General features: G+C 38.8%; 1 protein-coding gene across 1 annotated transcript in view; it reads right to left on the bottom strand.

Moving 5' to 3' along the window:
- LOC139744291 (CLIP-associating protein 1-like) overlaps nt 1-16,892 on the bottom strand; it is a 39,941-nt gene that overhangs the window by 12,718 nt on the left and 10,331 nt on the right. Inside the window, exons 3-5 of the mRNA XM_071654737.1 lie at nt 12,471-12,549; nt 4,382-4,425; nt 2,910-2,969 (exon numbers count right to left, since the gene is read on the bottom strand). Of these exons, the coding sequence (XP_071510838.1) occupies nt 2,910-2,969; nt 4,382-4,425; nt 12,471-12,549 (183 nt within the window). The remainder of the gene's footprint in view (nt 1-2,909; nt 2,970-4,381; nt 4,426-12,470; nt 12,550-16,892) is intronic.

Genomic DNA, 16,892 nt, shown 5'->3' on the forward strand with positions numbered 1-16,892 from the left:
GGGTCTGAGTGCTGTGCCTTCATAGAACTAGAAAACTGTTCTTGACTACAGAGGAATGTAGATGAATACATGGATGAAAAGATAGATTGATGGATTTGCGAACGGACAGATAGAAGGCTCAAGAAAGACATGGGAGAACCAGAGAGGGAGCGAGGAAACAGATTTTGCTCTTTTTTATAAAATGACACAAAAGAGAAAGAAAAATATAGATCACTTCGTCATTTCCTGCTCTGAGAGTCAATGTGTCAAAACCAACCTTTTGGAGCTAAATTCCAGTACTCTTGGTATGAATGCTTCCAAGGTACAGGAATGTCCTTGACACAGGTGTCTGACAAACTCTATTAGGTTGTCGCCACCAGTGTACTTTGCACTGACCAGCTGGCTAACCATGAACAGGGACTTCCTTCCATGTTTGCTGCTCTACTTCACTGCCAGCAGTACAATGTACCATCGCTACCACTGTACCACCAGCAAAATATCATGCAATATTGTCACATATGCTCCCCCACCACCCAAAAAAAATCCCCTCTCTGGTGTTTTATCCCGTAGAAGACTAGTCCCGAGCATACTCGTACACGCATCTATGGGAATTGCGTGCTGCAGCAATTAAGGAACCCGAGTTGCCATTCTTCTCCTGGACTGTGTTTTTGTTTTTGTTTGTTTGTTTGTTTTGTTTTGTTTTGTTTTTTTGCTTTATAAAATACTGTATACTAGTGGAACATCTGTAGCATGGCAATGACTTCCGTGAAGATGGAACCAAAAATAATTGAGGGCATTTAAATAATTTATAAAACATAGAAATTCTGTGTGTAACTTTTATCTGTTGTAATGCTCCAGGTACGTTCAATGCTCATTGCTACTCTACATTTCTCCTCTGGCTCGTCAATTCCTCTTCATGTTGTTTCACATAAAATGCCCTGTTATTGTACTGATATCCTCAGCTGTAAAGGTAATTGTCTTTTTCATCATCAGGTCCACTGTAAAGATAATAGTACTTTAGGCAAAAAACAGATGTGATATACTTATGTTCATGAGTGGTGTATATGCCATAGAGCAAAAATAAAGTCCTCACCTGGCGGTACCTTAAAGTTGGCAGGGCACCAAAGCACGGGTAGGAGAATCTAGCGACACAGTCTATTGCTTTCAAACAACAGTCTAATACAACCCAGCGTGCAGCAAAAGTGATAACATCCCGCTGCCTCATTCATCCAGCAAAAAAAAAAAAAAAAAAATCAATTATCTTTACAGTCCAGAATATCAGTGCAAAAACAGGGCATGTTATGTGAAACAATATAAAGAGATATTGACGAGCCAGAGGAGAAATTTCCCATTACAGACAACTTTAGGGGTATCTGTCCTATCTAACACTTCACCGAGGGGAAACCTGGCCACTATGTAAACTCATGACATATCTGTGTCTGCCATTGGGACAACACTGTATTTCTCATACGAATCTCTGTTCACAGCAAAGAGTATTATGTTCCGGTTCATCCTGCACGAAACCTCCCTAGCTGACAGCCCTTTATTGTCTGCGCAGGGAAAAGGCACTGTACTGCCAGTACACAGCATTTCATCACTCGCCGAGGTGTAGAACACCTCTGCATATTAACCTCCCAAGACAAAATATAAATAAAGTACATAGGATATCTTCACTGCCTTATTGACATCCTCACCTAAATTGTATAGTAGGATACGTCATCCTAAAAGTGAGTGATGGTCTATTCGATTGATGAGTTCATTGGACACATGGTGATTTCAATGGCTGCACAACATGGACATTAAACTGTGTCATTCTGAACACTGGGCATTTCTGAAGTAAACATGTTGCTTCAACACATTTAACTATGAGCGCTTTCAGACAAAAGACAAATCTTTCTAGTAATCATCTGTATGAATCGTGATTGTGATTGTGTTTTGAGCTTCGGACCTTTCAGATGCTCAAATGTTATATAGATCTCTTTCAGACAATAGAAAAAGCTCTCTTGTAATCATGTTTATGAATTGTTATTATAGTCTTTATTTGTTTTGGGTAGTTTTTTGTAGTTGGAAGTACCTGCTTACTGATCTGTCAATCAAACTCGCAAAGCGTATGCTTGCTAGTGAAGCCCAGGCAAAGAAATCACATTTATACATTTCACACCATCTGTAGGCAGAAGTAAATGTAGGGTCGAGCTCAGCTCCACCTACTCAATCTGAATCATGTTTGGGAGGTCATGCCACTCAGATGAGAAGTGCTCACCACGAATTGAGCAAATCAAGATTTGAAAACACCTCCGGATCTCGATTTGCTAATCAAGATTGATTTGCTCATCTAGAATCGTGATTGCAATGATATACTTTCATATATGCAAGAAATATCTCATTTACAATCACGTTTCTTCTAATAGAATCACAATTTCGAGAGAGATTTCCCTACTGTCTGAATGGGGGGTATGTTGGCATGCAATGTGTAAACATATCAATTGCATTTTGAGATGACGGCCCCGAGATGGATATAGCTGTAACTAGGTTATGCCTCATATATTTCTTTTTCCTGCAAACAAATGTGATCAACTCATACAACTGCTGCCAGTTTCTTGTTACAAATCCTTCAGAATTGCCTTTATGTGAGCTATGATGGGATTAAGCACGTGTTAAATCAAGGAGGGGCATTTTTTCCCCCTTGATCCATGAACAATAAGACCATATCCACAGCCACTGCTTTGTCCCACATATCAGCCACAGCATGGTTGCAAAAAAATAAAGAAAGAAATTACAACACTCTGCCAGAAGCCCTCTTGTAGCGCTGCTTTGTGGCGAGTGACTTGATAACAGGATTCTTAATATTCCGCCGCAGGGAAGCACGATTATTAGGAGGGATTTTCGGGAAAAATCACTTTCCTTTCTGAGACGCAATCAAGAATGCTCACCTGAGGTGTGGCTGCTGGTGCCATCAGCTTCTGTATTAAGGCTTGGGACTGCTCACGAACCTGAGTAAAAAGACAAATATATATATTTTTTTAACAACCATAAATGTAAACAAAAACCAATGAAGTGACCCCAAGAAACTAAGCAACTGTCTAGACAGCTAATTGAATGATCAAAAGCAAATTCTTCTTTGATTTGAAATGATGTACTTTCTGTTTCATCCCCCCCCCCTTTCCCCTCTGGCAAATCAAAGACCAGTTAATGGAATTATGTGCTGCATCGACACTGCACAGTTTATCATTATTGGTAACAATACTCTCACCCAATGGAAACAAAGCGTGACAAATATAAAGAACTATAACATTTTCCTTTATAACTTCAGTAGTCCTTAAAAACAAACTGAAAATTATCAGTTTCAGAATACTTTCATGTCAGGCCTGGCATAATCTTTTCTCTCTCATTAATGACAATAAAAATTGTGAGATCATTTCAAACGAAACATTACAACTTGTAGGGAATAAAAGAATCAGTCAAGAATATGCAGCACATTTACAGTGTAAAGAAATGTTAACTAGTTGCAGGACAAATCAGCATGCCACATTCATTAACCCGTTCCACTCGGGAACCTGGTAGCCTGTGTATTAAATATATGGGGATTTCCAAATTCAGTATGGAACGGGTTAACAACAGAATAATGATGCCATGCTTTCATTTTCATTTTCATCTTTTCTTTTCTTCTACACAAACATGACTGCATGTACAGTACATGTAAGGTATGCCATATATTTGTGACTAGAAAGCATGTACATGTATGCCATTTTGTGACTAGCAAAATTTGTGAAAATGAAAATACTGCAAAATATACCCCATACAAAGTATAGACACTAAATCTTGAAAAGGCAATTTTGTTGTTCATTTGTTAATGATTAAAAGTCTTGAAACATTAAATCCTGCATCACTCAAAATAACAAAATTTTGAGTAATTCTTCCGTTTGTTGTACAATTTCCTCAGAACACTTAATGCATCCATGGTACTGAATGTTGAAGACCACAGTAATACATCACAAGATGGCTACAAACTCGAGACATCACAAGGTTTCCTTATTAAGCAGTGGTGACGCAGTTCAGCATCAACCCTCGCACCTTGCTGTCTTTTACTGCAGCTTCCATCAGAATCATCACAGTTCTCCAGCTTCTAATTAGGGCATGGATTTTGTGGGTTGGTTTTGGAGGCAGGGTCACGCCGACCTGCACTTGTTAACATACCACAGAGACCCATGTGTATTTAGGGCCCCCATTCACATCTAGATTGGAGGGCATAATGTCACCTCATTCAAAACTGGATACACAAAACATTATCAGGTCTTGTGACAACATCTGACTGACAAAGTAAAAGGTCATGATAAGGTTATAAAAAGGGTCAGAGAAGAAAACAAACATCAAAAGAGCTAAAAGATAGAGTAAAGCACTTTACCTGTTCTTTGCTGTCCCCTAATCTGTCAACTGCTGGCGGTAAAGCTGTGTGTGGGAAGAAAATGTTTAGATAAGAGTTTTATTGAAGCGCCAAGGGGAAGTGCCAACCTTGTACATACAAAACTGTTTGAGTTACTGCAAATTACATCAAGGATCGAGAATTAATTGAATTTTAACACAAGCAGTCTACTTCAAAATATTCTCATATCAATGACACTGACAAACCCTACAAGCATCCTATGGAAGGGGGGAAAACGAAGAAGGAATTTCATTTCAATGTATTTATGAATTACAAATTTATGCAAAAATACACATTATTGTTAACAGTATTCTATAAATCATGACAAAATAATCATAGCATGCCTGAATACTCATATGACATTTATATCTTTCTTGAACACCATGACATTGGCTAACAAAATGACGGTAATTTCTCCTTGGGCATAATATGTGTACTGCCAGAGACAAGCCTCATTAAACCAACACTTCTAATGTGCCATTGATAGTGAAGCTAAAATTCCATTACATCTCCTAGTACAGCTAACCACTTTCCACTTAATCAAATAAATGTCTATTTTCCAAGACGTCTTCTCTCCTTTTTTATCCCTAATATCTCTTTAACGAACCATAGACATAGAGAGTGGGGGGTGGGGCATATTATCATCTAGTCATGAAATCAATTTATATCATTGCATAATGTAACGGGCTACCTAACCCTCCCTGTTAGTGCTACACCCAGCATCAGGAGACAATCTGAACACTGTTGGGGCAAATGCGTGCCTGGAACCCTTCAACTTGACTGCCCTGACAGAGCCCCACTAACGATTTCATTAGCATTTCACCAACGGGCATCTAATGTCTTGCTGTACACAGACGGGGCCCAAAGCTGAGATGCATGACAATCCAAACCAGACATCGACACACAGCTCCGGCTTTTGCCCGGACTACCAACTGCTCTCTCTCCCTCTCCCAAGAGTATGTCTGTAGTGTGTATGTATGTGTGTGTGTGTGTGTGTGTGTGTGTTTGCGTATGTATTTTTCATCTCATTGAGAACAGACAGAAATGCTCAACTAGTTAATGTGAGGACCCACAGCCATACCATGCACCTGCCATTGAAGTGAAGAATTTTTGATTCACTAACACTCCCACAAATTATCGTTGTTGTTGTTTTGATACACAGGGTAGTAATGTCATTATTGATGCAAACGATGTCAAACAAGAGCACCATATTCCTGGAGTTCCTATTTCCATCCAAACCATCAACACAGCAATACAGGATTTTCAATTGTAGAGTCACATCCACAGGTTACACTGATGGTACTATATTTCCTGGAAAGAGGAAGTGATTTCCCCCCCCCCCCCCCCCCCCCTCCGATTTCAAAGAGGCAAGCATTTGGGTTTTTGAATTCACACATAATAGCTACATACAGAGTTCCCCTGTTTTGATTTCTGCTCAAAATTTCATAAATCACAATTTTTAATAGCTTTATACTTCTGATGGCTGAGAGAACATTATGTTATCTTGACAGCATGCACCAACCCTGGCAGTACCACAAGCGACTTATTTCCATATAATCCCGAGGGTATTTGGAGATGTTACATCTTTAGTTCTGAAAGGATAAGACTGGTGTCATGGTTTTCGTAATCATATAAGTGTGCTGGTATCTCTTAAATCTCACTTGGTAGCATGCATTCTAATAACTTTTTTGCACACTACTCACATTTTCAAAGCGCTTAGATGTTAATCACAGCTGAAAAAATAAACAATGAACACACTATATCTTTTGCTGAAAACAAAATACCATTTTTCCACTCAATGCTCTATTTCTCAAACTGTGGCAATAGACTTCAATGTGTAATGTACATAAATGAATGCAGAGGAGGGTGTTCCTGTACTTAAAAATGAAAGAAGCATCAACTTTGTTTGTTATACGTGTGAACATGTACATGTATCTGCATGGTTCTTTCAAATGATGAATATTGAATTCAGTGCACATATTATACAGACTGTCTTCTGAGATATCTGGCATTAACATATAAATATACAGTTGTCCTACACACTGTATATGTTCTCTATTTGACCTGTCACACACACATACACACATACACACACACGAACACCGTACACATACTTGGCTACCCAATGTGTAGAATACCAATTAATCTGTGCCAGATAGGAGACTCTAACTGCATACATACAGATCTTACAACCATTTCAATTGTATGCAGTATCTCTGTCACTTTGACACACCAGGTGAAAAGCACAGTTGACATAATGAGGGCAGTTCCACAGTTTGCTCAAGCACAAACACACACAATCCAGCCAACCCTGGCATTGTTCTCCTCTGTTCAAATATTTCTACACACGTAATAATAGACCGCCTCCTGTGAATCAAATATTGTTTGCACTGGCGAACAACAACAACAAAAACAACAATAGGAGAAATCAAAGACAATATCAACAAATTGCCTAAACATGTGGGCGCTCAGGCTGTGCAGGCATACTTAACACTTTCTTCTCTTCCCTCTAATCCTCGCATTGTCATGTCCACCAAGCTACCTTGGGGACACCCACTTATGATGAACATATTCCAGCCCTGCCTCCCCGCTCATTACTCCTCGCTGACTCATGCACAAATTTCCAATCACAGAGGAAAATATATGATTCATGATCAAATTACTCTTATCATAAAGGTGCTGTACTCCTTCTCTTCTCTCTCCCTCTCTTTTTCCATCCTTCCCTCTCTCTCTCTCTCTCCATATAAATCTCTTCCTCATATCTCTCTCGTTCTCTCTATTTCTCTTGCTCTTTATCTCCCACAATATCTCTTTTCATATCTTTCTCATTCTCTGTTTCTTCTAGACAGCGCTCTGTGATGTGATTACACCGATAATTTGAGAAAACATTTCTAGCAGGTGGCCAACAATTATTAGTCCGTGTTGTAGTACAGCCAGGACACAAGTATTGTAATAGGTAGCCGCAAGTTGTAGCGGCGAGACATGAATGCTAAGTGAAGCATGTCCCTCTTCTGCAAGCTCTGCAATTGCAAAATTTACCATCTGATGCCTTAATACTTTAAAGGTGATGCTTGGTACTAGCTGAGCACATTCCCCACTTAACCAAACACAAGATAACTGTTTCAGATGGCGGAAGAATGGATAGGTAGTGATGGCATTTCCTATATGTTTTCTTCAAATTAACAATAATATACCAAGCTTCATTTAAAGACACAATCAGTAGGTATTTAAAAAGGTTATTGCAAGGGTATTATGAATGGACTGTGTCTTTGATTTCCCAAAATATTTGTGTGGACAAGCAGAACTTATCCGCTGAGGAAAACACACAAAAATGCATTACTCTATTTTCTGTGCCATGAACAGGTCTGAAGTAAATCTTTCTCTGGAGAAATATGAAAATTTGGTGAAAATTTGTGTATATGATAAAACCAAATGGAGAGCTGCTCAACGTACATCACACAGAGTTGCCAATTTGTCCTACTCTCTATAAACTTTTGCAGTTCACATCTTAGTTATGTGTTTTATTTTTGTCCCAAATTTTTATTGATCTTCTTCTCAGATTTTTTTTGTTTTCATACAAAGTCAAGTGACATAATCTCAGTATGGAATTTCCCTTTACATCATTCTACCAGCAACCCAATTAGAACCCTGAAGTAACCATCCCAGACACATGACTGTGACAGCATCTTCATGGAGATTATTATATTGATGTATTCATCAACTGTCACTACTTTATTTATTTTTATTTCATTTATTTTTGGTAGAAGATGAATTGTCTTTGTGATTCTAATTCACAACAGATAGATTTCTCAACAATTTTACCAAAAAAAAAAAAATGCCACATTATGCTCCCGATGCCTTAAAAAAAATAAACGAAAGACTTCATGTGGCCGAAAGACAATTACAAACACGATACATCACAGGAATATCCATGCTAACTTGGAAAATAATGACTGTGTAGCTGCTACAAGTTTTGCTTTTGCCACAGTACTTTCTTTTGTCCTCTAGAATGTTTTTGCTGTTGTTGCTTTTAACTTCAACTAAATGTTAGCATTGCTACAGGCTACGGGCTTCTACAGGAGATGATGGAATCAGTGAGCTATTCCATTTCTCATAGATACTTTCCATGTACTCCTTCAAAAAGCGATTCATACTGCTGTAGTGTGTATCAGGCATGGTAAAATGTACAGTATACAACCTGTACACTGGAACAATCCACCTTCAGACATAACTGCACTCTGGGCCATAAAATTCAGTCATAAAGGTCTATGTAAGGCAATCACACACAGTTACCCTATTTGCACAGGGTCTTCACACAGGGAATGGATTTTAGTTTACATTTTAATGCTACGAAAAGAGCCCATCTAGCAGGATATACAGTATACAAAACAAAGCAAGTCATGTTTATAAGACAGTGAAATCTGTACAGAAAAACCATAGAAACAAAATCATAACCCTGACTTTCTAAAGAGAGATGACCTCTCTGTACAGAGTCACTGGGGCTTATCTGATAGCAAGTCCATTCATACAACTTTTACACCATCAAAAAGTAATGCAAAAGCTTGAATCACACGATACAAGGACTGATTAATACCTACAAGTTTTTATGCAGGGTATGTCTACACTTGGATGTAATTATTTTCTATGATGATGAATATTTATGTCTAATCAATTACATACTAACAGTTTTTGCTTTTATTTCCATCATGTCTGTGTTCATGTCACAGATCTCCTTCACAGCATGAGATATTTTATAGCTCTGCTACACCTATGCTGAAGAAATGCATTACCGACACTTGGTTAATGTGTGTGGTTAATAGAAAATAATCAAGGGATTATGATCGGATGGTCACTGGCTATACTAGACAGAAGGCTTAGAGTGTACAGTAAAAGTACTATTGTATTGATTTTTGCCAGAGGAAAACAAATGTTAGAGGGAGGGTGGCCATTCTACACAGGTGGCCGCATCTGGGACAGTTTCATGCATTGTTAAATCATAACTTTAAGTACCAGAAATCAAGTCACTTCGAGCAATGCTTCTTCAAAGCAGTTTCTAAAATCAATGTTACAGATTTTGTTACTTTAAAGGGTCAACGCCGCTTGAGATCATATTGCATCCTTTAGCCCATCAAGTTCTGGAGAAATTTGCTGCAACTGAAGAACCATTATAAATTTACCCATTAAGAGGCTTTTGAAACTCTGCAAGTGAAACAAATACTTACAAATACATGAGCAATACAGGGCTAAAATGAAAGAAAATTTTCACTCCATCTCTTGAAACAAAAATAGATACTTTAAAAAAAATCATAATACAAAAGGTACAGCACAAAACCACAGCCATGTGGTTTCTCAAACTTAAATGCAATAAAGCATTGGTCAATTTATGTATGTTGCCATTTCTGTGCTCACTTGGCAACTGGCGTGTTCCGAAACCACTCAGCAATTGCAACCTTTTGAGTGATACACAAATTTAAAGGTGTACTGCACCAGTAACAACAAGAAATATATTAGACATAGAAAATGATATTTAAAGACCCAGTAGCATAGGGATACCATGCTATGGAAAGGTTGGTCCAACTCAGATATATACAGACTTGGACTCCCGTTATAACAAAGTCCTCAGAACCGGCCGTTTTCTTTCTTTTTGTCGAAATTTCGTTATAACCGAACAAATAAACAATAAAAATACATAAAGTGGATAACGTTACAGCCTGAAATTTTACTTCGTTATAACCGGAATTTCGTTATAAACGTATTTGTTATAACGGGAGTGCACTGTATTCGGGAATACCTGTAATGAATTGTGTACAGCTTTATCATAGATCTTTATGTAAGTACACACACAGCCAAAGAATCTAGACTGGAGTTGAACATTAAAAGAATGTGCTTTGATGCACATACATGTACATGTATATTCGCTGACGGGCAATTCTATTCTAGCAGGCGAGCGCTAGTCATAGTTTTCAAACATACCCCAGTGGACAACAGATGAAGTTCGATTCAACTGGGCAAACCTTCACCCCCCATGCTGCTGGGCCTTTAAACACACGCCCTACATAGGTTGGGATTTACCATCCTGCAATATTCGGTCACCAAGGCTAAAGTTTACTAATGCCACCAGCTGGCACACACAGGCTAGGACAGGTTAAAACAGACCACTCTTGTGCAAAAGGACAATATTCTCCACATCGGTTCACAACACACAAAGCACGCAAACAAATACACTTCTGTGCATATTCATAGCTAGGCTCAATATCTGTGTGTAGAACTGCTCATACATGTACATTGTGATGCTCCAGTTCTCAAAAGGGCTTCTCTGACCATTACAACCAATGAATATGGATCTAATGGGACAATTGCAATACAGGCGAAATTTCCAATAGTTTTTATTCCAAAGAGTTTTAGAATAAAGCACATCTAATGCATTGTATTCACACAATCTAGCCGAGATGATTTACAAAGTGTATAAATTAATGTACTGTCATTTCCTCATTATATGGATATAGAAGCACAATCCAGTCAATGGTGAAAGAAAATGTGATATACTGTATGTATGTGGTTTCAGTTGTTTTAGCCTTATGGTGAAATGAATGTTTCCTGTATCTACGGCAACTGTACAAACATTTCTGAACATGTCTTTGCGGACAGATGAAATGAGTTGACTGGATCAGCCACAGAAAAATCACATACACGGAAGTATTCAAATCTTACTCTAATTATTTCACGAATGGGCCCTGCTTCCTGGGACGACCTGAACCAATATCGCTCCCAATGTTGCTTCACGTCCGACCTCTTCCTCTTGATCTGTGAGGAACTGGCCATTTCTTTCTGTTACTGATATATCAGGATGGCCTTCAAAGAACTTAGCAGTTAACTCATGGGCAGGGAATCACCTTACACAATCAATGCCTTGGAACTGTGCGTTCCAAATTCTCAATTACAGCTATAGAGGGGCTTGGCTATACGAAATGAGCTATAAATTCCCACTGTACATTTCTAGAACAGAAAACGTACATACATGTATACATTGTACGCACATGTGCAAAAAGTTGGTTACGTTGGGTTTTTTTTTTTACTCCAGCAGAGACCACCTTTATGACACTTCATTATCTCACATATATGACCAGCGAGCCATAAATGCAGAATGTGTACATATCACTACCCCCCCTTCCCCCCCCCAAAAAAAAAAAATTAACAAGCCACCTCAAATAACTGTTAACATGAAAGATCATGCCATTGTGTAGACCTTCCCTAAATTTACATCATCCACAATGAGTGAAATCTTCTAGAATCAATACACATTAAATTCCTGAGTATCTGCATTTGTCACTGCTACTGACATGGATGCTATCATGTCAAACATACAAAATTCTATCATTTCTATGTCATTTCTGTCATTTCAATTCAGTAACTGCAATTTTTGTCTTTCACATTACTATCAAATGCCACGAGAATGATAGCAATGTATGTAAAAATCTCACTGTTGTTTCAGTATGGTCTCCATACACTTTGCTCTGGGTATTGATCTCAAAGTATTCTATCTATGGGGGAAAGAAGATATTACATGTAAAACACAAACAGTTACTAGCACACATATAACTGGGCGACTTATACCCCCTTCAGTATAAACTCATGCATTTCTGGCCAGCTCCTGGCCCGAGCTAATTTGGCCCGTGCCAAGCAGTAAAAATTGCGTTCAGTAACTACAGCAGAGCCGCGCTACTTTTACGATGACCCATTCATGAACTCGGCCACGTAAGGGATAACTACCACGGCAACTCAACGCGCGCTCCGGCGGAGGGCATGGCCAGGTAATTGTGACCTTTGACCGTGCAAGAAATTTTGGCCCTAGCCTGGTGCTGCTATCATTCATAAACTCTTCGACTGGCACCTGGGCCGAGCCTGGCCCGTGTCTGGTGCTAGCTTCAGCAGCGCCAAAATAGTCCGCTCCTGGCACGGGCCACTTTGGCCCGACCCATTCATAAACTCAAAATTTTACGACTTAGCTCGGGCCTGGCGCTAGCCAGGGGAGTTACTGAAAGGGGTAACAAATACTTGCATGCATACTAACCTGTTCCTATATGTACTTTGAACTTCTCTCCCATTCGCTCTACCAGCAACGTTAAACACTCCAGCCCACAGAGAGATATCTGCAGAAAAGATGGAGAAAAAAAACATCAGAATTTAAAATTGTTAATACTGTTGACCGATGGCACATCACTGGAAGATTAATAGTGCTTTGGTGTGCAAAGACCTTACAAAAAAAAAAGGCACTAAAAAAAAAGGGGGGGATCTACTGACAATAACTCTCTCCCCCATTCTAACCTAACACACAAATAAACTTGTACACACCTGTGCAAATCTACAACAGCAGAGAATAAAACAATCTAAAGTACAAACTGAAGGACTGATAGTTTCTGCTTGCTTGGTAGATCCGTAAGGTCACCACGATCTGGTTTCGAAAATCGACATACATGTGCCTGGTAAGTGAGATATCTGTGATCATTAGTTCATGCTGTCAAAAAGAGATACTTCATCTGGACAGAATATGATACCTAAACATACAGTAAAATCTTATCATGCCATAATTTCAGTGTACATCATGTAGTGCCATCCATATGTATCACTGTATGTCATTACATATTTGAGCTTGAAAATGTGAAGAGTTAGCAAAAATGTTACCAAAATCGTACATAAATCCTGTGGAAACAAAGAGGAAAGTAATAACAAGAGGCATCAACACAGTGTATTAATGTCCAATAGATATCTAATATGCTACACATCAATACTGTGCACATTAAACCTGTAAGCATTAATTTGCAATCATGAACAGGCATAACAATAGGTGCTTTGTAGTGTATTCCTTTCATCTTGAGATAGGCATCCATATTAAAGTTCTTTGCAATCTCACAAACATAATGGTACTTTTGGCTTACATGTGTATGCAATGAGTCTTACATCTTATCTACTATAGCATTTCAAACTCTGCTTACATCTTCACAGTATACACCAATTCTATGCAAACTCTCTCTCTTTTTAAATGTTCTCCATGTATTATCTCCACATATTATCACATACTGTATGTCTTAACGCATAAGAAAAGAACAATGTATTGACATTGTATTCGCACACTTGTCACACAGGAAACCCTGATTCAACTTCAAGTCCACACATTCAAGGCATCCCCTGGCTGAGAATGTGCCTGTGCTGAACACAGTCAACTCATTAATCACTCCTGTACATATGGGCAGAGCCCAGTATCCATGTCTTCCTTCAATCTCTCTCCCTGTCTCACTGTCTCTGTCTGTCTCTCACTCTCCTCACCCCCCCCCCCCCCTTACTGGGTTTCTCCTACAAGTGTGTACGCATCACTGCCACTGTGGTTGGCTGCCTGGCTCTGCATTGACAGATTAGTTTGCTGTGGCTAGCACTGCACTGCACTGCAGTGCGCCCTGTGCATGTGAAGCTTGCAAAATGTAAATTGTATGTCTGAAGCCATACAACGTGATATACACATACAGCACGCAGCAAAGGTGTCTGCATCATTGTCGCTTAACGCTCATCTACAACTGCTCCTCGCATGACACCATAACACCAGCCAGCCTGTGTCACACAGCAAGTTATTGATAAATTAAACACCCTCTATTCCACACACTAACTAGGCAACAGTTTCCTACAAGGATACATGTTATGCAATGTTGAACAGATGTTGACTGGCAGGGGGTGGGACGATTGCACAGGAAGTCACTATACATTCAATGTGTAGATGTACAGTGTAGGGATTATAATATGACAAAGGTCTGACATTCATCAACTCATTTTGTGTTTGTTTTTATTTTCAGTTTTGAGGATAATAAGGGAATTTATCATTTTTTACAGTTATGGCACCTGACGATAATCTCCGATAGCGGGCAGTGGCAACATCAATATATTTGTTGTTTTATGACTAAATGAGGATTTTTACTGAGAGTTAGTTACGAAGTTTAGCTCTGAGCCATCATGATAGACTACAATAACCTTCCCAAGCACACTAGTGAGCATCTTTGAGGTACAGTTGTAGTTCATTGCATGCCCTCAGCATCACTTAGCATGCAGTGAGCCTCTGATGCTGGACACTTGCCTGTTTAACTGCATTGGGAGATACACAGTGTACAGTGTGAATGCATGTTGGTGTGGTCAGTTACCACATACTGAAAAAGCTTCACTAAATTGCACTAAATTGCAATGATTGCAAAGTCAGTATGACCATGACAATCATATGCCACTGGGGCACACATGAACCTGACCTGGCTGCTTACACTTGTACATAATGGATGATGGAGGGTCAGTTTAACCTTGGTACATGAATGTTCCAATTACACCTAGAGGGCCTGTAGCAAGTCAGTTTCACATACAGTATCCTAGTATAAATAACCCGAAATATCACTCTGTCCAATACATTTCATATATCTTCACTTTACAATACAATGTTACTAACATACACATGCAGGCTAACAAATTGCTTATTTAAGTCTACTGCAGTATTCGGGGGCCCGTGACCTATGAGTATTTACCAGGTAACTTTAATAGCACATCATCCTACATTGATGTATCGTATGGCCTATGGGACCTATCAAAAACAGCCATACCGGTACTACAAAAATTATATTGACACTGCTTGCACACAATTCCAGTATACATACGTACACAGAAACAATATGGTGAGTTTTGTCTCATTCGTTCCAATGAAGCACACTGTCTGTGTCATACTAAAAGCAGGTTTTATATCTCTTGGGCATAGTCACTGCAAATATACCAGCATTTCTGTCAGCAAAACATATTTTCACAAGCTATTTACAGGACAACTCTCCAGATATATCAGTTAACCCTTCACATGCTCAAGCACTAGATTATTTAATCTTGCCAAGCTTTTCCAGTTAGTATTCAGTCATCTATTTGATCCAAACTTGACCTACATGTTGTAGTTGAAAAGTTAACAAGCCCATATAGTGGAAACACTGTGCCTTAGTCCAATGGAATGACCACAGGTGACGCAATAGGGATTAGGAGGATTACCATTATACATAGGTAATCTCTGCAAAGTCTATTCACAGACAATTAGTTTCCAGATATCTCTGCCAATAGGTGAACAAAGTATTTCAGCATACTTAATAGGTGAACAAAGGATAGAAAATACCACATTCTCTCAGGGTCTCTTACTCTTGCTTGATACTACAGAAGTAGAGTGGTCCACGAGGTGGTTTAAGTGTGTTGCTGCAACATGCTGAAATTTTTGTGCAACATGCTCTAAAGCCAGCAACATCCTATGCAATGTCCTCAAGAATTGGTGACATGCTCAAGAATGAAAAGTAATCAAACATATGAAAAACATGTACAACACTTGAGAAACATTAAACTACTCAGAAAATTTGTGCGCAAATCATGAGACATGTTCAGCAAATGTAAGAAGCACAACAGGAAATCAGTTGTGAAATATTGCACGCACTCATGATGCGCACTCCGCACACATGTACTTCTGTACAATTTCCGCAATGTTCTCACATTCACAGCTTGCAACATGCTCAGATTTCAAGTTGTGGCCCACCCTGACAGTAGATCTACACACACGGTACACATGACTGAACTTAATTATCTACGATCATGCATTTCATGTTTGTAGAGTCTATGATATCTGTAAAAAGCTTATGGCATTTGGACGAAAATTACATGTTGCCCTGATAGTCAGGTGAAACGAATCATTACTTGCCCAATGGGAAGTTTCAGCTGTCACACAAAAAACAAGAACATGAATATGAGAATGATAAATGTACACTGTATGTGTACCTTGCACAGGTAAAACAAAGAAAAACAAATAGATAATGAATGCAATTCTTTACTGTGTAGTGATTTATAAATCATACTGAAGGTTACTAGGGTTTGTTATTATTATAGTGACTGTAGTCATTACCATCTCTGTGCTGTAATGCTCACTGTTCAAGAGCTGTACTAGTACATGTAGAGGATGCATGCAAAGCACAGATATGAAATTTCATTTGTTCGTAAGATTAAGAAGATTGAGCTGTGTTTACACATCAATCTAGATACTTTTCGTAAGATCTCTTGAATGCATTGTACTTGCTAAACTTATCTCCAATGCCCACTCAAAAAAAAAAAAAAAGAATAAACATTTTTAAAAAAAATCTTAACAAGGGGTTGCTGACAACTAACCACTGATTCGGGCAGCAAATTATCAAGTCCGTCAGCATTGAATGTTTGTAGTGTACACATAAAAATAGAGTGAGAATTTTGAAAAAGAGTGTGATCTACACAATATGCCATTGAATGAATAAAAGAAGAGGAGATTTGGTGGTACATGTACTTATGGCTAATAAAGGCCTCTGCACAAGAAAATACACTGTAGCATGTGCTGCATGAATTACAACAACAAACACATGTATTGTACACATGACAGACCACTGGAAAATTAAAATTATGCACAGTTTGAAAGTGGGAA

This window comes from Diadema antillarum, unplaced genomic scaffold, assembly GCF_040938485.1.
Source record: "Diadema antillarum isolate AM-2024a unplaced genomic scaffold, OU_Dant_1.0 seq00001155_RagTag, whole genome shotgun sequence".
In the NCBI taxonomy this organism is placed as follows: domain Eukaryota; kingdom Metazoa; phylum Echinodermata; class Echinoidea; order Diadematoida; family Diadematidae; genus Diadema; species Diadema antillarum.